This window comes from Lycorma delicatula, chromosome 13 (assembly GCF_047948215.1).
Source record: "Lycorma delicatula isolate Av1 chromosome 13, ASM4794821v1, whole genome shotgun sequence".
Classification (NCBI taxonomy): domain Eukaryota; kingdom Metazoa; phylum Arthropoda; class Insecta; order Hemiptera; family Fulgoridae; genus Lycorma; species Lycorma delicatula.
The window spans coordinates 54,979,867-55,005,010 of record NC_134467.1 but is presented as its reverse complement, the minus strand read 5'-3'; the positions used below and the strand labels follow the sequence as shown (position 1 = coordinate 55,005,010).

General features: G+C 41.0%; 1 protein-coding gene across 1 annotated transcript in view; it reads right to left on the bottom strand.

Moving 5' to 3' along the window:
* Acbp1 (Acyl-CoA binding protein 1) overlaps window positions 1-21,860 on the bottom strand; it is a 151,722-nt gene extending 129,862 nt beyond the window's left edge. The window contains exon 1 of the mRNA XM_075381903.1: window positions 21,707-21,860. Coding sequence (XP_075238018.1) covers window positions 21,707-21,721 — 15 coding nt within the window. The 5' untranslated portion in view covers window positions 21,722-21,860. The remainder of the gene's footprint in view (window positions 1-21,706) is intronic.
* Window positions 21,861-25,144: the final 3,284 nt, after the last annotated feature.

Genomic DNA, 25,144 nt, shown 5'->3' with positions numbered 1-25,144 from the left:
CCTTCGGGGTAGTTCAGCCTGAAGATTTTATCATAGAAAACATTCCATAAGGTTGGGCCAAGAACAGATCTCTGCGGCACCCCTCCGAATACCTGAAATATGGCTTTCCTTTCTAGGGTTTTGACCTCTATGAACCTATTTTGCAGATATTGATCTATCTGATTTACTAAGTATTTACTTATTTGCATGGCTTGAAGCGCCTCAATGATGGCTGTCCAGAGGACCGTACCAAATGCGTTTCTAACTTCAAGCATTATGATCATGGGGATTTTTCTAGTCCTCCATGTACCGCTTCTGCAATTTAATGCCCAGTTTTTTACATTCTCGACTGCGGTCACCGTGGACCGTCCCTTTCTAAATCCGTATTGTTCCGGATGTAGACATTGTTTTTCCTCTATTTCCTCTCTAAGTCTATTTTCTAACAACCTTTCAACTACTTTTCCCATATTATTTATGAGCGTAATCGGTCTATATGCTGTGTTCTCTTGAATTTGTCCTGCCTTTGGGAGGAAGACTGTTCTTGCTTCCTTCCAGCATTCAGGGAAGCTTCTATTTTGTAGGCCGTAGCTGGCTACATCGACTATTTCCCAAGGTACGATCCTAGCTATTATCTTAATGATGGCCGCTGGAATGCCATCTGGGCCGAGGCTTTTCTTATTTTTTAATTTATTTATAGCTTCCATGACCTCTTTTTGTGTAAATGTTCCTCCCTGGCATTCTATCACCTCTCTATTATATTGCTCCTCCGTTCTGGGGAATAACTTTCTGATCTGCAACGCAGCCATTTCTTCATTCAGTGTCGGAGCTTGTCTCCCAAGCCGCTTGGTTACTATTTTGAAAGCCTTTCCCCACGGATCAGCATTCAACTCCTCGCATAGTTCTAACCATTTCCTTCTTTTGGCCTGCTTTATGAGGAAGTTAACCGTCTTTCTCGCTTGCCTATATTGCTCTGTCGCAATGTTACATCCTATTTCCGAACCAACTCTAGCTTGCAACCTCTGGGCCGTCCTCTTGTGTCTTTGCATAATTCTACGCTGTTCCTCTATCTCCCTGGACCACCAGTAGACCATATTATGTTTAATATTATTTCTCCTCGGTATGTTCGCTATCTCTTCTTTAACTATATTTTGGAATATTTCAGGTGTTATCTGAGTACTATTTCTAATTCTATTTGCCGAATTATTAGCCACTCTATATATCTGTTGATCAGACAGTCTGATATTGTTATTTATCTGTCTTATTTCTGGCCGTTGCTCTCTGAAGTTAACAAAGATGGCTCTGTGATCGCTGGCTGTTTCGTCATTAAGAACCATGAAATCAGCTGCATCAGTGCGCATCCTTCCATCAATTATAACTAAATCCAGGACCGATTGATGCCCTCTTGCTTGGTAGGTGGCTGTTCCGTCATTAATACATGTCATTCCTGTCGCTGCCAGCAATTCCTCCAGGAGTTTTCCTCTAGCGTTCGAGGAGACCGCTACAGCTAGAACAGTCCTGCAGTTAAAGTCTCCAAGGACTACAATTCTCTTCCGAGCTCGTATAATGACTTATTGGAGGTCAAGGAGTCTGTTCTTAAGAGATTCCCTGCTGCAGTTAGGGCTGATATATACACCTATTATAATCTTATCGCTTACCTCAACAGCAATGAGTCCGTCACCTCTACCATACAGATCATAATCCACATTTCCAACGATCTTTCTAATTGCCACATCACCATTCCCATCGGTCAGCCACTGTTCTCTGGCCGCCGAATACACATTAGGTTCAGTGGCCACCAGGAAGTCCGCTTCGTATCTAGCTGCTATTTCTATGCTCAAATCACTAGAGAGTAGGCTCCTGTTATTATTAACTAGTATTACTTTAGTCATGACCTTTGTTACAGCACGGGTTCCCGGTCCTATGTGAAGTGGCTCCACAGTCCAGGCATATGGTCGCCTCCTTGCAATCTTTGATTACATGGCCGGGTTTACCACAGTTGAAGCAGAGGTTTGAACGGTCCTGGCCTCTGCACTCTCTTCTGCTGTGACTGACATCCCAACATCGATAACATTTCTCTATATCCGTCCGGATGTAGGCCCTGCAACTCATCCACCCTACTCTCAGCCTTTCTGCAATTAATTTCGTTGCATTCCTTTGACTTGTGACCACCGTGGCATTTTTTGTGTTTCCAAATGCCTCCCTTAGTGATCTGACCTGAAAGTTTTCTCCTTGTCCTAGTACCTTCTCTACCGCTTCCCTGACCTCTCGCTCAGTAGTCGCCTAGCATGTCTTTTACATGAACGACTGTTCTGCGGTCTCCTCTTATTCTTATATCCACCTGGAGATCCTCTGCTCTGTTCTTCAGCAGGGAGGAAAACTCCCCCGCCTTCTGCGCCCCACTAATTCGGACCTCTAGTTGTTGATCCCTTCCCTGTTTAATTGACAGTATTTCGCCGGCCTCCTCAACCTTAACCTTTTCTTTCATGGTTTTCAACAGATCGGCATAAGATTTACCGGGGGCCCTTACTACGACCGTTTTACTTTCAACGACGGGGGGGGGGTTCCCCTTCTTGTTGATACCGACCTCGACCTTGCCCTCCCTTGTTCACTCAGGCTGGGGAGTAACATCCTCGGCAAGGTCTTATTACCCTTCCTCATCATGTATATTACTATTTTTCTCACTATGATGCCCGCTGGACCACTGGGAACCACAAAGACAGCTGACTCCAGCTTACCTACAGCTCTTCGTAAGGCCTTTATAATATGAGAGGCCATTATCTTATCTCCTTCTCTAGAGTCATAGATTACCGTGTACCTAGTTCCGGTATTTGTGATCTTTCCATCTTCGAGGATGGTGGAGTCTTGTAAGATCATTACCGCAGGTGCCGTCCCAGCATACCGGCTGGATGGCTTTAATCCATTCAAATCGATGAAAAAACAGCTGTCATCTCCTGGTCTTAGATCTTTCTCCTGGGTCAGCCTGTTCATTACCCAGGTTGACCATCGTGTGGGTAATCTGTCTATCAGTTGTTCATCTGTCAGCTCTACATCTAGAATATCTGACATCTCGTTCCTGCCATGACTTTCGGTTTGCGTACTTTGGTCAACTGTGTCTGGAGTCTCATCATTTATTCGTTGTAAATCTTTATAAATTTCTGTCAGCTCCCTCTCATTAGCCTTGATTGCCGTTACACTGGCCTTGCCAGTTAGTTGCCTAAGCTGTAATAGTGCATTACCCAGCCTGTACGTAACCTCCTTCAAATTAAGGGGGGCCTCCTCTTCTTCTGATGAGCCTGCTCTCGGCCGCTTGGCGGTTCTCCCCTCTACTGTCTTCCACTTTGCTTTTCCTTGATTTAATCCTGTAATGTCCATGTCTTCTGAGACTTCAGAAACACTATCCCTCCTTTCGGCAGTTCCCCTCGAGTGCCCAGCCTCTGGAGAGGCCTTATCTTCTATTGGAAGCGAGCTTCGTCTTCTCATGACTCGGATTCGAAATCAGGGGTTGATTCCGAGTCCTATGATACCCCACACGGGCGGGTGCCCCCCAAAAAAGTTTGGGGGGGTTTGGGGGGAAGAAAATGTATGTGTCCAAATCCGGGGTCAAAAATTTTGGGGGGGTCAAAATATGAGGGGGGTCAGAAGGTCAGAAATCTTTGGTTTCGGATAGATATTTGGGAATTTTGGTTCTATGGTAAAAACTATAGGAGATATGGAGGATAGGAGTTTGCCCGTGTAAAGCATCGCAAACACTTAGAAAAATTTCGACTAGTACACAGTAAAACTTCTGAAAATTTTACAAGTCCTTGTTTACTTGTATTTCAATGACGTCACGAACAAGCCAGAGCTTGTCGCTTGACTTGCAAAATTTGTCTCTATATAAGTTAAATGTATATACTTAAACACTTAAAAAAAAAAAACCTTATTCAAAGTACTTTTTAACTCACTCTGTCCGTGTAGTTGTATTTACTTACAATCCCACACCCCTTCGGTTCTTAACCGTTGTCCAAAAGGGCTGTAGCACTAAAAGTTCTCTACACTTTCCTCAAAATTTTGTATTTTCAAAAAAAAAAAAAAAAAAAACACCAAACCGAAATTCAAAAAACTTTGCACTTGTGTCCATTAACCATACCACCATAATTTCCGATGTCCGTATCCAGTAAAAAATCCAAAAAACCCAATCAAAAAGTAAAATATCGCGGAGCTAGGAAACACGTCTGCACTCGGTGCCGTCCACAACTCGACTTAGTACTAAAACCTGGTAAAGACCAAACCAACCCCTCAAGCTACCGCCCTATTTCATTGACAAGCGTTTTGTGTAAAATAATGGAGAGAATGGTAAACTGCAGACTTACATGGTACTTGGAGAAACATGGCTTTCTATCTCCAGAACAGTGTGGTTTTCGACAAGGACGATCTTCTATTGACCATTTAGTGTCACTAGAAACAGCCATACAAAACGCTTCCCTAAATCGGCAGCACCTCCTCGCTATCTTCTTCGATATAAAAAAGGCGTATGACACAGCCTGGCGACGTGGTATTCTTAACACTCTCAAAGAATGGGGAATCAAGGGCAATATGCTTGCTTTTATCCGGGGATTCTTAAATCACCGAACGGCTCGTGTTCGTGTGGATGATTCGCTCTCAGATAGTGTCATCTTGGAGAATGGAGTGCCCCAAGGTAGTGTATTAAGTGCCACCTTATTTTCTGTAGCCATAAACGATATTACCAAATGTGTGCAGGCTCCTGTCTCATGCTCTCTATTTGCTGACGACTTTGCTATCTACATTGCAAGCCGTTCAGCACCTACAGCAGAGAGACTACTGCAGAACAATATATCTCACCTTGAAGCTTGGTCCAGGATTACTGGTTTCACATTTTCATCCGAAAAAACAAAATGTGTAGTTTTTTCTCGGCTACGAAACCATTCTATTCCGCAAATATTTCTGAACGGAGAGACTATTACTATCTCTACTTACGTCAAGTTTTTAGGTTTATTTTTTGATAGCCGTCTTACTTGGGTCAAACATTTAAAAGAATTGAAAACAAAATGTTCCAAACTTCTAGATATTATGCGAGTCCTTACTAACACCAACTGGGGAGCCGATAGATCATGTATGATACGTTTTTACTATTCCTTTGTTCGCTCCCGTTTAGATTATGGTTGTGTCGCCTACTCTTCAGTTCGTCAAACCGTGCTTAAAATGCTGGATAGTGTACATCATGCTTTCCTTCGGCTTGCCACAGGCGCGTTTAGATCAAGTCCTGTCGCAAGCTTACTTGTAGACTGTGGTGAACCATCACTTTGGGATAGACGAGACCAGCTCTTATTATCTTATTTTGCTCGTCTCAGAGGACGGCCAAATCACCCGGTTCTTGACTCGGTCTTTAGAAATCCTAATCTAGGAAAGTATGAGGACCATCCACATCGTACTGCACATGTAGGTGTCCGTACCTGGCGTCTGCTGCAGCATATAAATTTTGACACACCATCATTCTTTCCTATGTACCCTTGCTCATATCCTCCATGGAGAATATACCTCATAAATTTTAATTTTGACCTGACTACATACAATAAACAATCAACACCATCTATTGTCTTTCAACAAATGTTTCAGTGTGTTCTCTCCAAGATGAAACCAGACGCAGTTGTATACACTGATGGATCGAAACAAAACGATACAGTTGGGTGTGCATTTGTTGTCAATGAGAGAACTTATATGTTTCCGGTATTACAAGTGTGTTTACCGCTGAACTATACGCTATAAATAAGGCTCTGAACATCATTAACCCTAAATATAGAAAAATTCTTATTTGCAGTGACTCGTGTAGTGCTCTCCATGCCTTAAAAAACTTTTATTCTAAACATCCTATCGTCATTGAAATTTATAACGCAATCGCTGAGTTGAATAATCGCAACACAGAATTAAGTTTTTGCTGGGTCCCTAGCCACCTAGGGATTCCAGGCAATGAACATGCAGATTCCGCTGCCAAAGAAGCATGTAACCAGCCTCCTTTCACCACCCGAGTTGCTACTTCTGATTTCATTACCTATGTAAAACAATTATTAAGAGCAAGGTGGCAAGGTGATTGGACGGCTACCATTGATAATAAACTCCGTCAGATTAAAGATTCTGTGTTACCATGGGACTCCTCACACAGAAAACCCCGGCGTGAGGAAGTAGTTCTCTGTCGATTGCGGATAGGACACACGAGTACCTGTTTACAAGAGGACAACCACCTCTATGCGCACGATGCAACTGCCGCGTGACTGTGCACCACATACTCGTGGACTGCGTATGTTATGCGGCATTACGTCGTAAATTTAAACTACCCAGTAACATCCGTGGTATCTTGTGAAATGATAAAGAGGTTTTAAACCGGATGTTTCTGTTTTTACGTAGTATAGGGTTAATACAAAAAATTTAATTAGTATGTATTGTTTTGTAATTGTATGTATTGTCCTATGTATTGTTTTTGTTATCCGAGTAGCGAGCCTTTTACACTCCCTATCGGAATTTTTTTTTTTTTTATATATATATATATATTCATATTTTTTTGTTTTTTAAATTCGTCTGTGATATTAGTTGTAAGACTTTAAACATAATAGTTTTAAGTTTTATTTCTTTTTAGTTTTAAGTTTTATTTATTTTTAATATGATAGTTTTAAACGTAGTTTTAAGTTACATGTTAGTGTTTTTGTTATCCGAGAATGGGCCTTTTACACCCATTCCGGATTTTGTTTCCTGTGATAGTAGTTTTAAGTTTTAATTTTATGTAACAATTTTAATTCCTTTTATTTATTTATTTTCCGGGCGATGATAACGTCCAACCGTTTTTCGCCCTAAAAAAAAAAAAAAAAAAAAAAAAAAAAAAAATCAGTAGTTTAAGGGATATAAGACTCCTACCGCTTGCCGTAGGAAGCTACCCTCGAGAAATAGCTGGCCATCGTTCAAATATAGCTCCAAGCACTATAATACGGTGGACAGGTACTTGCTGGCATTCAGTGACCTAGGCGTGGCAGCTAATTACTGTCCCTGACAGAATAAATTTTAATTTATTGATATGTCATATATTTTACTATGTAGACGGGATGCGCCTACCTATTTTAGTAATATACGACAAGTGGCGGTGGGACACGTCACCCACCGCCACTTGTGGTGAAGGACACCACGCTTATTCCGCTCACGCAGTTAGGTAAGCTCTAGAAGCTAATCAGGATATTGGTCGCTAAACCGTTTTGAGGAACAGCAGCCGTTTGTGATACGGACATTCGGTCTTATGCTTCAGAGCGACCGAATGGGGTGGTGGTGGGAGAAATGCCAGACAAACCGATGGCTGACTATCAGCCAATTAAGGCTCCAAGCGCTTTAATATGGTGGACAGGTTCTTTTTGACATTCAGCGACCTAGGTGTGGCAGTAAATTGCTGTCTAGCCGAAGTAAATTTTAATTTATGGGTCTCATATATTTTTAATTGTTGACGAAAGCGCCTACCCATTTTAGTAAATATATGACAATTTAGCGGTTGGGACACGTAGGCCGATGGTATATGGTACCGCGCTTAGTCCGCTCACGGTGTCAGGTTAGCTCTAGGAGTTAATTAGGACACTGGTCGTTAAATAGTTTCGCCGCTCAGTAGCCGTTTGTGGCACAGATATTCAGTCTTATGCTTTAGGGAGACCGAATGATGTGGTGGCGGAGAAATGCCAAGCAAACCAATTACAGTAGGCGCGCTCCACGCCTACTGTAATTTAAAATGAGCATTTAAAATGTAATTCTCGGTGCCAACCCCTTTCATGAAGCCATATTGGCCTCGATTTAGAAAATCGTTCGTATCGATGTTTTCCCAGGGACGTTTCACAACCAGCCTTTCAAGCAATTTGCGATAACCGGAAAGAGGCTGATGGGTTGATAACTGTTGACCTCACTCGGATCCTTTCCTGATTTTAAGAGCACCCTCACCAAAGCCACCTTCCAACAAGTCGGAAAGCAACCCCAGCTAAGGCACCCCGAGAACAGCCTACCAAGCGTCTCTCTTATGACAGGCAGCAGATGGTAGAATATATCCGGGTCAAGCTGGTCAACCCCCGGTGCCTTCTCGGTACCATTCGAGATCCCGCTCGCTCTATATCTACGGGATCCATAGCCCCTACGCTAGGGAATTTGGTTAACTGGTATTTCTCCCACCACCACCCCATTCGATCGCCCTAGAGCATAGACCAAATGTTCGGTGCCAAAAACGGCTACTGAGCTTCTAAAAACGGTAAAGCGACCTCGTTCCTAATTGCTCCTAATGAGCTACCTAACTTGCGCCCCTTTTACCCCCCCTTGCACCCCTTGTTACCATTAAAACTAACGTAAGTTATAAAAAATAAAAGGCAGCAATTTAGGCTGCCACCCCTCGGTCACTGTATGCCAGCTAGTATCGGCCCACCATTTAACAGCGCTTGGAGCTGATTTGGCTGATGGCCAGCCATATTCTCAAGAATTGCCTTCCACAGCAGAGCTATAGGAGTCCACATTATGTTGCATTAACTCTTAAAATTACCGATGACGGTTGAACATAGCAACCTCATCGAGGAACTCCCACACGGTCCGACAATGCGGCTCTCGCCACACTGACTCGCCGTATGTGAGCGGCCAAGTTTCTTCTAAGTTCTAACTTCTAAGTTCCAGGGTAACTCGGTCTCTGGCCCCCCCCAAAAGCAGGGCAGTCGAACATCATAAGCACGTTCGACTGGACCTCCCCGCAGACACACAACTCATCAGCCACCAGGCGAAACCGAAACAGATATTGGTACAGGTTTACATGGTTGGTGAGCACTTGGGCACCCGATGCCCTTAAAAACGAACTCGAGGCATACCATCCCCCCAGATCCTGTATTAAACTATACAAGGATCTTCCCTTAGTCGTGGTGTGCCATTCAAGCTGCCATGCCTCCATCGGCAGCTTGCAGCTGAAGAGGCTCCATAGCCTCTTCCGCAGACGGGAGATGGGCAACTGTACGAAATTTTGTTCCAGTGCATTGAGATCACCGTTCCGCACGGTTCTGGCCCGGCTCAAAACCGCATCACAAATGCCTCGGCCTCCCGACCTCTTCGCAACTTCCACATGACCGCTTGAACTTTCACCACTAAATCGATTGGGAGAGCCTTTCCCAATAGGGTAGTAGCCTCGTAGGAGGTTGTTTTAAATACACCAATGCATACTATCATGGCTCTGCGCTGGGCACTCCTTAAATTTTGAAGCAGTGCTCTATTTCTTTCCAACCTATGCGCCCAATCTGGCGACGCGTATGCGATCATACTCTCGAAGACACCTCGGTACACTAAGTACATTTGGCGACCAGAAAGCCCGTAGTCTTTCCGAGCAATCCTTCTAAGTTTGTGCATCACAGAGACAGCGTCCGCCGCAACTTGTTTAATGTGGTTGCTAAAAAGCAACTTATCATCAAACAAAACGCCTAGGTACTTATGAACCCTTACTCGGCTGATTACACAGCCTTTATACTTAATATGGGGGTTTCGACTGCATGATAATTTGTCTGCACCCTTCAGAAGCATAAACTTCGTTTTGGCACAGAAATCTTTAAATTTTGAATGTCCATGCAGCCCTCGGCGGTTGACAAGGCCGCCTGCGCTCTACTTTCCAGCTGCGGTCGTGAATTACCACGAACTAATAGGAGACAGTCATCGGCGAAAGTCTGGGCCGTGACCCCTTCTGGGAATGTCAACCCCAGAAATCCATCAAACACCAGGTTCCACAGCAGGGGACCGAGAACGGAACCCTGCGGGCTTCCCCTGGTGACGGATGTTTCCACAACTAGGTGCGCATCTTTAAACAGTGCCGTACGGTTAGACAAATAGTCTCTTACCACGGCCAGCAGGGCTCTGGGAACATTGTGGCTTTCCAAAGCATAGAGGACAGAACTCCAACACAAGGAAGGAAATGCTGCCTCTATATCAATAAAAATAGCCAAAACATATTTGCTTCTGGATTTGCAGTCGGCGCTTTCCGACTGCAAATCCCGAAGCAAGTCACCCGTCACCAAAGTGACGTCTATGTAACTTTCTTCCAGTTCCCTGGAGTAAGTTGGCGCTGCTCCCCATCATTAATGAGATAGAGGTACCTGGCTTCTGCGAACTGTTCGAGACCAGCGCCTCTGGGGTCTGTGAATGGTGAAACCCAGGCGGTAGATTTGGCGTTAGCATCCAGGGCAACCAACACTCTGGTGCCCGGTAGACTGTCCAGAATCCTCCCCAACTTCGCCAGCAAGTCATCGATACTCTATCCAAGCTGGAAGTATCCCGACACAAGTACGACATCCAGCGTACCCCTCGTGATCCGCACGACGGTGAATTGCTCATCAGACCACTGAGGCATCCAGAAGACACCCAAAGAGTCAGAGCTTACCACGACCGCAGAGAGCGGCCATCCCCACGAGTATGAATAACTTTCACCCCGTGGAAGCCGACCACCCTATCCGCGACCGCTTACGGCTCCTGGACCAAGAGGACTTCGAGGTTGTACTCCTCAAGGAGCCTCATGGCCTCACTCGTGGCCGCCCGGGAATGGTGCAGATTAATCTGCCCCAGGCGCAGGCGTTCGAACTTGTGAAAGATGTCCCCAAGGGCTTCTGACCGTTCAGGCGTCGCCATAAGCTGTGTTGTTAACAGCTCTCGCCCGGGCTATATCGTACGCCTTACATTGCCAACCCCCTACCATGTGTCCAGTATTCCTACCTTTCACCTGGCAGCAGGCGGCACACTTTGGTGGCGATGACTTGGCAGGGCAGTTGGTTGCCCTGTGCCCCGGAGTGGCACAGTGGCCACACATCTCCTTCTGCGCTCTGCATTGGAGAGCGGCGTGCCCAAAGCCCTGACATTTAAAGCACCGGGCTACCTGAATATGGTCGACAACCCTACAGGCCGTCCACCCAAAGAACAATCTTCCCCCGGCCACTAAAACCTGCCGGATCTTTGGCGAGGTCTCGGGAACCCAGTGACTCTTTAGGGATTCCTTCCTCCCCAACTGTCGAATCACCTTAGTTTCACTAAGGAAGTCCTCGATGGCCATATCCAACACAGGATTTTGGCCGTGGATCACTTTGAGGATTTCAGGCTCCTCTACCCGCGTTGCCCTCGGCATATCATAAACCAATATCTGAGGCTTACGCTCGTCTAGCAGCTGAGCCTTCAGCCCGTTCTTGGCCAGAACATCGGCCTCCAGCAGTTGTCTTGCCTGCTGCTCGTTAACGACCTCCAGTACAATGCCATGATCCCTGGTTTTAGTGACCCGAGAAACTTGGAACCTTTCTTTCCGCGGGTCCAGGATCTTCTTTAGGGTTAGGGAATGTTGTTAGGGTTGTTAGGAATGTTACGCTAGGGAATGGTGTCTCACGCGCCTCGACGCCGATTTTTGTTTCACCCTCCAGAGCATCTGGAAACAGAGTATCCAGGAAAGCCTGATAAGTCGCCACAGATCTTAGCGTGTGGTTCCGACCACCAAACCCGCATCGAACACTGCACAGCACGCGCAATGGCTTTGGCCGGTAACATGATTTTGCGAGCTTCCAGGAGCTGCGCTGCAACTCGCGCATGGAGTCTTGTCATAACTTGAGTCTGGCTTCCTTGATGGCTTGAACATACTCATTACGGGCGCGCCAGAAGATCCGCAGACGCTTAGCGCACATCATGAACGATAATCACCGTCAGGGGATGACGCTGGTATCTTCTCCTAGCGTACCTTTTTTTTTTTTTTGACTCTCCTCCCCTGGGCCGGTCCGACTGGTTGGTATTGCGCCACCCAGGGGAGTGGCTGTTGTACTCAAATGGGCCTTCCCACCTACCGGCTGTATGTCCGGCATGGCAGGTCGGCCCACCGGTCAGTTCTTTTGAGTCTATTGATATGCCCATCTATATATATCGCCACGCCATACCATGATTGTCTTGACGTGACGATTGGGTCTTTTCTTTGATCTTTCCTATCAAGAAACCCCTTGGCCTTGACCCTCAAGAAAACCCTTGACCCTCAAACCCTTGACCCTCAAGAAAACCTTGGGACCCAAGAGTCCCCAGTGGCTCATCGAAACTGGCACAGCTCAGCATGCCAATCCTCATCACTGGGGCTATCCGCCCTTTTCTATACTAAGATCAGAACCCCAATCTCCTCTCGCCCTCATTTTTCTGCGTTAATATTTTCTTAATAGCTGAATTAACCCTCTTCCAGGCATCTTCACTCTGCAACATGTGATTAATTAATCTGCCGTTACCATCAGATGATAAATCGATGTCTACTAATTCTTCTCTCCATTTATGGCAGTCAGTAAATTTGTGCTCGACATCATCTTCGCGATCGCAATACATACATTCCGTCGATGCTCTTCTACCGATTTTGTGCAAGTAAAAATTAAAGTTGCCATGCCCTGTAAAGTATTGTGACAGGTGAAAATGCACTTCCCCGTGCTTCCTATATATCCAGCTTTTAATATCGGGGATGAGTCTCTTTGTTCTACCTCCAGGGCCATTCTCATTCCACCTGTCCTGCCACTTTGCCATTAGCCACATTCCCTTGATTCGTGAATTCCAACTCCCTGGTCTCTTTCAACTCTTAAAAGTGCCAATAAATCAATCGGTGGGACTCCAGCGAACACACACAAAGCCTCATAGGAGACCGTCCTATATGCAGAAATCACTCCAAGCAACAGTCTCCTATGGGTCCTGATTATACTTGCCAGGTTTTTATTTACTTGCACTGAAATCCACCAAACCGGCACCGCATAAAGCATGGAAGATATTACCGAAGACGCTATGACCCTTCTCTTTGACGCCTTAGGCGCTCTTTGGTTCGTCATAATGATATTTAAAGATTTTATCATTCTGTCAGCTCTGTTACAAACTTCGTTTATATGTTCGGTGAAGGAACCGTTCCTCTGAAAGGTAACGCCTAGGTACTTCAGCTTATCAGTTTCTGCTATTGGTTCACCATTGATCCTGATATCCAGCCGATCAATGATCCTTCTTCCAGTGAAAGTGATAAATTTGCATTTATCAATGTTTAGCACTAAATTTTTATTACATAGCCAGTTTTCTATCATCTGTAATGCCAAATTGGCCTTATTTTGTACTTCCAGTGTATGTCTACTGTGTACTTCAGTGTACTTCCAGTGCATGTCTATCACTCGCAAGGATCACCAGGTCATCTGCATAGGCAATGACCTAGGCAGGATAATCCAAATTCAGGATTCCGTCAAAAGTTAAAACCCATAATAACGGGCCCGAAACGGAGCCCTGGGGAACTCCACCGTGTATGTTGACTTCCAAATCTCCACTTTGGGTTGCAATTCTGCACGATATGTCAGAGAGGTATCTCCTCACCTGTCTCCTAAGATATAGGCTTACGTTCTTAGCCAATAATGCACTGTAAATATGGCTCCATTTGATGGAGCCAAAAGCATTCTTAACGTCTAGGGAGACAAGTAATGGAATCCCTCTTGTTTTCCAAGTACCTCTTCTGACATCTGCTATCCAAGTAGTTACTTTCTTCGCTGCCAACACGGTGGAGCGTCCCTCCTAGCGTCTCCTAACTCTTGCGCGCAGCACGCTAAGGTCAGAGGACTACCACTTTTTCCCGGGTTTCCGCCTGCGTTTACCTCGCAATACCCGCCTAAGGCCGATCACTGCACAGCCATCCTCCACTTCCCCTGACTTCGTGGGAACCGCCCTTCGGGCTTGGCTTGCCCCTCTTTACCGCGCTCTCCTTTTGCGGTTTCGGTCGCAGCCTTCCCCGCACAACTCGTGACAGAGGTTTCGGCCGGATTTCTTCTGCAATTCGCTTCACGAGGGCACAGCACCTTCCCTGTGGAAACTTCCGGGACCTCCTTTGCGGAGGACTGGGGCTTCTGCGGAGACCTGCCGATCGACCTTCTCCGCCGGAAGGAGTCAACGGCCACCAAGTCCTTGGTAAAACCAACCAAATCCTCCAACCGATCTCCCCCGGATTGCTTCATCGCAACTTAAGCGAGTAGCACCGACTGGAACGCCAGGCACTACGCCCACAGCCTGAAAGAAACTAACACCTAATTCAAGGCAAGGTGAGCGTTTAACAATTTCTTTTCCGAGCAAGGCCACCTGCTCTCACGTAATCCCGCTCGAAACGTCAAAAGCTAAAAGCTCCTAAGTCAGACCACCGGATCAGAGCGAAATCGCTTCCCAGACCTGCCAGAGATCCAGAAAGTATATCGGCCTCATGATCTACGAACTGGGAACACCGACACACAAAGAAAACGTCCTTATTTAGCCGACTGTGGTCCTCCTGCAACACACTACGCAGCTGTTCCGTGAAACACTTCGCAGCAACGCAGGTTGACTAACTGCCACCGATCGTTGTACAGCCCCGACGACGTGTGCGCAGAATACTGATCTTGCAGAAAATCGCTACCGGCAATGCAAATTGCAAGTTTACAGTACGGGATCAGAGGCCGTAAGGCGATCTCACTTTAGCGTGTGGATCCCGTTTAGCTTTGTGGGACGTGGATTCCCTTTGAGCCAGTCCCTTTAGCCGAGAGGATTATTACCAAAAATGCTTCCGCATTCTACATTTTAACGAAAGAAATTATTAAAAGGTTTTTTAGAGTTCGATATATTTTATCGTATAACCGGCTTTATCGATAAAAAAATAATATTGTAGGAATATTTTTTAAACGTCAAATGGAAATTTCCTCCTTTTTCATATTTTATTACTTAGACCCTAAACAAAATCTCAATAAATGAAAATCAAATCCGGGAAAAGTTTATATTAAATTTTATTTCCTATTTCCAACGATACACGCGGAATCCATTCTCGCTTTTTAATAAAACTGTTCATGATTTAAGAGCAGAAAATAGATTTAAAAAAAATTTCAATCGCTTAAAAATTTGAGGGATAGAGTTTTAAAAAATTGTCAAAAAAAATTAAAACATTGAAATTTCAAGCCGGATCAGTGTTATGTTTCAAATTGAATATTTTTTGTTGTATACTGGCTGGAGGATGCATTTTTAACTAACTTAAAAAAAAGAGGCTCGTGATTTATTTAATTTTTTTTTAAATTTGTTTTCTGCACTTTTGGAAACAAATTATGATTATTAAGTAAAATCGCATATGTAATGCGTTTTCTCACTCTCTCTCTTATTCCAATGTAAATACTATTTTATTTACGGATATTTTTCTACTTAGTCAGCGCGACCTTCAAATAAATTGTTTACACATACAAAATTTTGTTTGCTGTAGAAGCAGTTTTGATTTCTACGTTAGCGATTGTAAAATGTAACGCTAATTTTTAACAGCAATATAATCAATTTATAAACGATTAATATACAACTTCTCCCCTTCCCTCAACATACACACAAAAATCAGTAATTAGTTTGACGGGAAATTAAAAACGATGTCAAGCATAAAAATACGACAAACAGAACGATCAACAGGAACGTTTCTATGGGAGTAAGAAGAATTAAACCGGGAACAAAAATTAATTTAATTAATGTAATAATAACGGTAAGAGTTATTTATGTAAACTTCTGGTTTAAATAATCGGGAATCGACATCTCCTACTTCTGTAAATATCCCCTAATCTGTCTCCTATCTCCTAAGCTAGTAAAAATAACATATACTACTGTTCTTACATTGTTAAACACTCGTTTATAAAAAAAATAAAATAAACAGATAATTTACGTTATTATAATGTATATAATAATTTTTATTATTAAAATAAAAATTTCAAGCTGCAAGTATGAAAGTGCAAATCGATTTTTTTAAGATACAAAAATTGACCTCTGATAATAATCGTAAATATGATTCGTGCATATCTAAATCGAGTAAATGAAAAGAAGTAAACGTATTCTTGCGTTTGTTATTTTCTAGAATACACCTACTTCTACGGAAACAGACGACAGTACTATTTTCATTTTAAGTATCAAAATACTTCGACTTATCTATTATTTGAAGCGATTATTTCACATCTTCTATTTGAACTTAAATCTAAGTAGCCGGATTGAATTGCGCTCAATAGAAACGATTTTACACATGTATTCGCGCATTATTATAAACGTACTTCTTAATCTAACGGGTAGTAGCATGCATTAACACATACTAAATAAAATTTACGACAAATTAATGAAAATTAAATATTTATCGACAGAACTTTGCGTTATAAGGTAATAACACAAAAACCATCCCCGACCGTCTACTACGAACGTATTAAAACTAGGTAAATATAAAAATAAAATTAAAGAAAATAATTCTATAACTTTTAAAAATTTTAGATTCCTGTAATTTTTTTTGCGACTAACAATGTTTTTACAACTTACAAGTATTACGCGTTCGTTTTTAATAAGAATTTTAATGAAGAATTCTTTATTACGTAATTGCCGGCTGCTTTAACAAAAATTCTATTGATTTTTATTCGATCGATAATAAATAATAACGATCGATAGATAATTACATTTAACAATTTTCAAGGACGTTTTCAAGGACTATTCGTACGTAAATTAAAATATATAATACAAGATTCGACTACATTTTTTTAAGGTGAACAACTGAAAAGGTGTTTATCGCTTGAGAAACACAAGAGATAATGTAGTTTTAAAAGTAACACGTGTTTTAAATATTTATTTAAACGTATAATTTACATCGGGCCGATCGCCCGATAATAGTCGCTATGACGGATGATAATGAATTTCGTAGCTCGTGAAAAAAATGCAACGACTGACCGGGAGTCGAACCCGGAACCTTCGGAAGTAAGGCAGAATCGTCGAAACTTTACTTCGGAGATCGGCAGTACGTAACTGATAAATGGAGAAAATACCTTTGTGCAGAGTAATGCATCCTTAGTCCGTGAGTAAAGAACAACGGAGTCGTAAAGGGATCCTCCCTGATAATTAATCGAATTCAAACTGGCAAAAATAAATTACAATTATATAAAATACGATTCGCAGCTCTTAAAGTATAATTTTTTTTAAAGCTTTCTTTGTAAAACCGTTAATGTTTACAAATAAATCACAAACAAAATGTACAACAAATTCTGTTAAAAAAGGACGATTCATTTTTGCGGTTCGTCGTTTTTTATTTATGAAAATACGACAACAGGTAAGACGGATCCGAAGACCCTCGTCTTAGAAAGATTGACCGCATAGGATAGACAGTTAAAAAAATAAGTAAATACATGTAGACTTATTTTTCGATGCGTGTGGTAGGACGTTATGACAGCCCCAGAAATATGAAAAGTAATAGAAAATAAAAATCTAACCGAATTCATGACCCGGAACGTTTTCGATTTCGGTCGCATCATACGAAAAAAATACCGATGTACTTATTAGTTTAAACTTACAGTGCGATGCCGCATAACGAATACATTCGAACGTAGAATGCGACGTACAGTCGCACAGTATCAGAATATTTATGGAACCCACCGGGTCGGTCTAGCGGTGAACGCGTCATCGCAAATGACATCGCAAATGTCATCGCAAATTTCTAAGTCGAGAGTTCTAAGATTCAAATTCTAGTAAAGGCAGTTACTTCTTTTACGGATTTGAATACTGGATCGTGGATACCGGTGTTCTTTGGTCGTTGGATTTCAATTAACCACCCGTGTCAGGAACGGTCGACCTGAGACTGTACAAGACTACACTTCATTTACATTCGTACCTATCCTCTGAAGTAATACCTTACGGTAGTTCCGGTGGCTAATCGGAAAAAGAAAGAAAGAATATCTACGGAAGACGTGAGGAATTCGCGTATCGACCGATCGCGCCTCGAACGCATACTATTAAGAACAACTTATTCACGATTATCTCGCACCGATACATTACAGGACGAGTAGATATAATACGACCAAATTATATTATTCGTAACTGTCATCCGCTTGTTTCGCCAAATCGCCTTCAGCCGATGTTTAACAAAGCACGTGTAATCAGGATGGATAATATTATTTTTATAAATCAGCTGCACGTAGAAATGGAATTTCTACGCGACCTAAGGACCTAACAAGACAGATGTACTGCGGTTACCGTATACAGAAACAGATGATGCGTCGTCTAAATTTGTCGGATGTGAAGCAAACTAGAGAGTAATATACGCTGAAGAATCGCAACACATAAAAGTATAAAGGGATCCACGCGCGACTTGATGAAGGGACGTGTCTACAACACGTGATTTGGATGTAAAAACGCTGCAACGTCGAGGCAGAAAGAACACGTTAAAATCATATCGTTCTCGATAACAGTTTGAAAAACACGTTATTTTTTTGAAAAATACGTATATTACTGTGTATTAATTTCATTCGATATACGTATTACAGTAGTTCCAACGCTTTTGTTTTTCTATTTTAACATCTAATTTTTAGCGTAACAATTATATTATTTAGCGAAGTAATAAAATTATACAGAAGGCTAGGCGACTTAAAACTAAACGGATACCGACTAAACGGTACGTCAGGAGAAATTTTATAAATTAAATGAGAAAATTATGTAAATTCAATTAAATTTTGTATTAACATCGGCAAAAGATTACGTATTTTCGTTTTTATTTACAATAGTTGTTTGAAGAAACCCTCTACGCAGCAGAACATTTTTACGCTAGAGGGATAACGCTGAGAGTCACGAGACGCAAAACGTTGTTGTTACACGACCTTCGCCTTCACTTCATCGATACGGTGAGGATTTTATTAGTAATCTTTCAAACAGCTCCGAAGAAAGAAATCTCGATAAATCTGGGGAAAGCGAAAGCTACCGCCCTCTGCTGAGACGATAAAAGCCGCATCGACGCGTGCCGGTGAAACGTTTGATGTGCTAAACGTCGGTCCGTCTTGTCGGAAGAAGCCGAACTCTTTTCCACGATCTGTTAACCGCGAGCATAAATCTTTGAAAATTGTACGATGTAGTTCTGCGTTGACGGTTCGATCGTAAAATACCGGCCCCGCTATACGATTATCAGAAACGTTACACCGTAGACAGATTTTTTTAAAAGTACGATCGTTATATTTTTTAACGATGAAAATCGCGTAAAGATAATACGGCTTGATGTAGAAGAAAAACTGACATAATATGAGGCGGAGCATCGGTCACGTCATGCGTAGATTCGATGACGGTTAAAGTCCCGCCTCAAAGCTGATATCGGATTTGATATGGAAACGTCTAATAAATCTCCCGTCTCTGGAACAAAAAAGAATTAAATAAAACGCGGAGTGAAGGACTCAGGTCGACAGTATCGACCCGGAAAAAATATAGTAAAAAATATTTCGCTCGTTTTCAAAGACTGTTAGAAAGAGCATAAAATAAATAATAATAACAAATAAAAAATTTTCTCCCCTCTTCATAAATTAAAACATCCTTCCGCGATCTTCCGAAATATATATAGAAACGTTCAAGATTTTAAAAAGTAAAAAAACATTAGGTGCAGGAGTAATAAGAAGTATAATCTACCGTTCTGACTTTGGGTTTGAGGAGGGGTAATTTTTAAAAAATGTACTTCTTTAACAAACTCTTCTGCTCTAGAATAATTTTAAAATTTATTTTCATCGGTTAAGGAAATGAATAAATGAAGTCTAGACGTTAACGATCGTTTTTAAATTTATCGTTAGAAGAAAAATTGAGTTTTAAGCTATGTAATTACAAGGTAAGTTAAATAATATTCTTTATCGTTAACCGCTTCATCTAGATAAGTATACCCACTCGTTCGGGATGTAGTATATCGCTATGTACCGATACGAATAAAATATTTATTTACGTAATACTCGTGAGTTAAAAAAAAAAATTATATTTAGGCGTGCTTTTGTGATTTTTTTTAAGTTTGATGTTATTTTCAACAGTTATTTTTGATCCGGTACAAAATTCAGACTAGTAACATTTTTATATAGTCTATATGCGTTTTAAACGCAGAAATTTTCAAATCTTATTTCGATCGATATATAATAAAAGGTTACATAAATCACGGAAGACGCGAATAGCTGTGCTAATTCATAGTTAATGAGAAAGGAACAGCCCCGGCATTCGCCTGAATGAATCAAGGAAACCGCGGTATAATTTTGTTCGTAACAGCATCACGAAGCGGACAAATAATTATAACATAAAACTCGATGTCGTTAAAGTCCGACCGATTATTTAAAATATAGTATTTTAAAGTAACGCGTATATATAATCTCACAAAGGTATTAAATATAAAAAATTTAAATAATAAATAAAAATAACAATTCAGAAGGCGTTAATGAAAATTATTTCAGAATACATTTATTACTCCTTGAACGTAAACGCAGAAAATTTAGGGTTTTCAAAAACGTTGAATCGGTATAATTTGAAACCGTTACTCTCCGCAGAATAACGGTTTTCTGTAAATAAAACTTTTTAATCGTATTTTAAGTCGATTAGCGGGAAGATCTAGATCGTTCTGTAATTTGTTAAAAACGGCAACGGACCTGTAATAAGACCCGCGTTATAAAAAACTCGAAAGCCGAAGTATTCTATCGACTTAAACGAAAATAATCTGCAGTCCGGTTTGATAGAGGTGGATATTGTTACTTTTTAAAAAAATAAATGACTGTGTTTTAGAAATAGCAGCGCGCGCGCGCACACACACACAAATGGTAAATTAAAGTTTTGTCGGTCTTCACGATTCGCATCTATACACGTCAAACAACGAAATGACAGTCTAATTTTGTGTTATTCAAACCTGTTCAGACTCGTTTAACAAGTTCCAAGAGATACTGTATTATATTTCAGACGGGAATATACAAAGACAAATATTTCATAATCAAGACCGGCTTAGTGTTTTATTAAGACGTATCGGTGGGAAAAAAACGCAGTTTGATTTTGTATCAAATAAAATCAATTTAATCGTTACTCGAGAATTTTCATCTAACGAGTCGTCCAGAAACTTCACACCGATAGCGACCGAAATATCATCGTTAATTAAAGGTAATAATATCCACGCGGTAAGCGATGAGAAAAGCGTCTACCTGAAAAGCGCAAAGCTATTCGGTATACGATTCTCTTTAATCCGATTAAAAAATAAAAATGAATTTTATTCCGCAGCACCCAAACCGTCGCAGCAAATATTACGATTACCTAAATCTAGATTTTTTGAGCCGGCAAAACCACAATACACGAAGAAAGATTCAAGGGAAACAGATTTTTTTAATGCCAGCGGTAATTTCTCTGTTTGATATTATAATTTAAAAAAATAAATACTACTTCTTATTAAGTTATACAAAGAAAAGAAAAATCATCGACTAAACTGAACTCAATACTCGGAAAAGTTGTTTTTTTTTTGTTTTTTTTTAATATTCTTTTAAACTTAATGGATATGTTTCTAAAAATTATTTGAAATTTTCTAGATTAATTTATTTTTTACAATATTTAATAAAAGCCTTTTTTTAAATATCTAACTTAAAATATTCTACCTTCGATATGAACATTGTATAAAATAGATATATAAGACTATTATTTTTTAAATATATATATATATATATATATATATATATATATATATATATATATATATATAAAACAAAGCGAACATCAAAATCAAAACTTAAGCGATTCTTTATTCACTCATACATAAATAATTAATTAATTTCTTTTAAGAAAATTTTTCGACTTATTCTAAATATTATAATCGTTTATTAAGAAAAGTCGCTCAGAAAACGAATAATTCTTATTTGTAACGAAACCAGACGCTAATTAAATTAGCTATACTAACCGTGTCGAGGCTCATTATGAAATCGTGTGATGGCTTTAAGTAGAGCGACGTCGGTAGCGAATGAATTCGTCGTTCGACTGAAGATGTTAACTACAAGCCGGCCGTGTTCTCGGCGAATGCTGTGCTTGTAGACAGAAAGAGATAGAAATAACAGGGAATTGAAATATTTACTCTTCCAAGGTGAACAACATCCGTCAAATTATTTCTAGAATACTAATACCTGTACATATTATCCTATAGACTTACAAGGTAAATTAACTCTATTTTACTGTTTCCGAAGCTAGGCTATACCTCACCCACTCTATCCCCTCAACCTGCCAACAATTTACATTACATCTTTCTCTTCCTCCCTCTTTCTCTCTCTTTCCCCCCTCTCTCTCTTTCTATATATATATATTGGATATCGAGTATTTGTTCTCATCGATATTCCTTTAAAATTTAAGACTGCTGGACTGATCCAATTGATTCTTTCACCAGTTACAAAATATTGAAGATAGTTTAGGCTTACATTTTTCCACATTACTCTTGTAACAGCGCATCGGTAAAGCTTCTTAAACCGAGAGAATATCGTTCGTATAATACGGAGTGATTTTTTGTTTTTGTTTTTTTTTTTTTTAGTAATGTTTTTCAGTCTCCGATTTAATTGGATATACGGCTGCCGTGTACCCGTGCGTTCGAGATGCAACACGGTTTATTCGTAAGATTTAGAAAATAATCCGTATTTTATTACGGTATTTCATTTAAAAAAAGGAACTGCGTAACGATAGGCTATTCAGTCTCGGGTTCCCGGTAATATTCGGCTTTTTTTACCGATCGTTTCTTTTAACTGTCGTCGTTAAAATACGAAACCTTTTTTTAAGAAAACTTTTTTATTAAAAATTAATACGTAATCCCGCATTCCATCGATTCTAAACTCGCGCTTTTCCATCGATTGTTAGCTCGCACTTAGTACCGATCTCTTTATGTCTTTTCTGAGCTTTCGTTTGCTTATTCGACGTAAATGCTTGTCATTCGCCCGATTTTTTTTTTTGCGAACGACTTTTATTAATAATGGCATCATTTTTATCGGCCTATCGATATTTTAAATAAAAAGTTAAATTAAACTATAATATAAACCCCTTTTAAAACCCCGTTTTCAATATTTTAAACATAGAGATTCTAATTTTCACGCTGTTATATAAAAAAATAGAGCTAAAGTACGTCTATCGTGTCTAAAATGATCTATCCACAGAAATTCTCCGGCTTAGCGGCCTAAAGAACGTTGAGGTACGACAAAAACCCGTTTAGAAAAATACGTCTGCACGCGAGCGATTTCTATTTTACTTAATACCTCGGGAAGGAGTCGACATAATCGTTTAAAATTTGATCGGACGACTTCTATATACGGGGCGTTGATTTTATTAATTTTTTTAGAAAACGCATCTCGGTGGTCGAAAGATACAGAGATGGATCTCGTATTTTGATACGAGAACTTTTTTTAAAGAGTCGAATCCGCTACAAAAAAAAAAATCCGTAAATAAATAAGATAAAATACGAAAAAACAAATCGTACCGAAAAGAAAAAAAAAAAAATTTTCGACTACATCCTTAATACAATCTTAGGGACTTATTTTTTAAGATCGACGATAAATTTCACAATCCGTACTTCGCTCACTCCTAATTCATTTACAATTTAGCGCCGACTTCTAAAATAAAGTTTCATAAATTATATTGAGGGCGCGGTAGAAAAATTATTTTTTCCTTTTCGGTGCGATTTTTTTAATATTTATTTTTATTTTATATTTTTTAGAATGGATCAATTTTTTTAATAAATGTTTTTATTTGACTCTTTTTTGTTTTGTAATTTCGTCGAAGCTAAAATACGTACAAAACAGAGCGATCGTAAGAGAAAAGAGCGTTCTTTTGAAACAAAACCGGATCTGTTTTGCCCGTTACTTTTTTTTTATAATAGTCTAATAATACTAGCGACTCGTATATTAAAAAAAAATAATAACCTCCAGAATACGAGCTTCAGATCAAAAGTTATGCTCGCTCGAACGTAAAACAAAAAAAAATATGTACAAGTCGAAGTTGTAACCCGCTCTGTTTGAAGTCGTTTAAAAACGGCAAACTTTTGCGTACAAAACGTCGAACGTACAATATCGGTGCGATTAACGAATCTGCAATCGACTGACAGCCGTCACATACGGAAGAAAATCATCAAACAACGTAATTCCGACTGATGTCGACTGATGTTGCGGCGGTCTTTTACACGTATAAGATTAGTTGAGGGGTCGCGAGTAACGATGTGCCGTTATCTGCCATCGGCAGATGACAGATATGTTAAGTCAATAGACAAGTAAACACTAGTTTGTGACGTCACGGCTGTTGTAGTAAACAACAACTTAATTATCAAGAATAATAGTCGTAAACAAGTATAATTATCGACAAAATAAGTTATACTAGTAGAATTTTTTTTCTAAGTGTTTGAGGCTCTTATAAAGGGGATGTTCCTTGCCTAATAACTCCTTCCCTGACCAACATTTTCCAAAATCCTCTCGCATCTATCCGATCCGAGACCAATACCTTCCATAGACACCCCATCCCCCCCCCCCAATATTTTGGGGGCACTTTTGGTCGGAGACATATTCGACCCCCACCGACCACCCAAATTTTTCTGAGGACAGATTCGGGATCATACATTTTTCAGAACCGGGGGCACTGAATGCGGAATGAAGCGCGATGCCTAAAGTCTTACTAATCAATAACCATCGAAGCCTCCTATCCCATGACTTGGTGGAGAAGACATCTTTAATTTTGTTTAAGAGGCACCCGCCTTGAGGTATTCCGGTAGCCCACCACCCCTGCAGTTCCTAGCCCGAAGCCTTCGCCTGCAGTCCTCTAAAGCCCTCGGAACTTTTATGCCATAAAGGCATTTGCCAGGCTAAGATGTCCCCCCCTCAGCCATCCTTGGTTTCCCTCCGGCCTCATCGGGAGATTCTCGGACCGGCACACAAATGCCAACCCGGTCGTTTCTTTCAACGTGATCGCCGTCCAAACAGCTTCTAACGTCCTAGCACAGTCGATTCACGAAACCCTTGCATGCTCTGCTCACAATCACTTCCGATGATCTTCACAACCGTGAAGCCTACAACCTTGGGTCGCCCTACCCTACGCGGAGTCCCGGCTGGCTCAGACAGGAGGCATGACCCGGGCGAGCCATACAACCCTAACCAGCCGGGCTGTCCGAGTTACCTACTCAAAAAGATTCTCCTGATAAATAGCTTAAACACCTTTAAATCGGCTTTTGAAAACAATAGAGCCGGAACGTTGAAATCCAGCTCGAGCCGTTGAAGGTCACGGAGCAACCTGTCTCTGGCAAAGGCGTACCGCACACAATTGTACAAGACATGAGACACCGTCTCTGGCTGACCACACTCCAGGCAGTTAGGATCAGTCA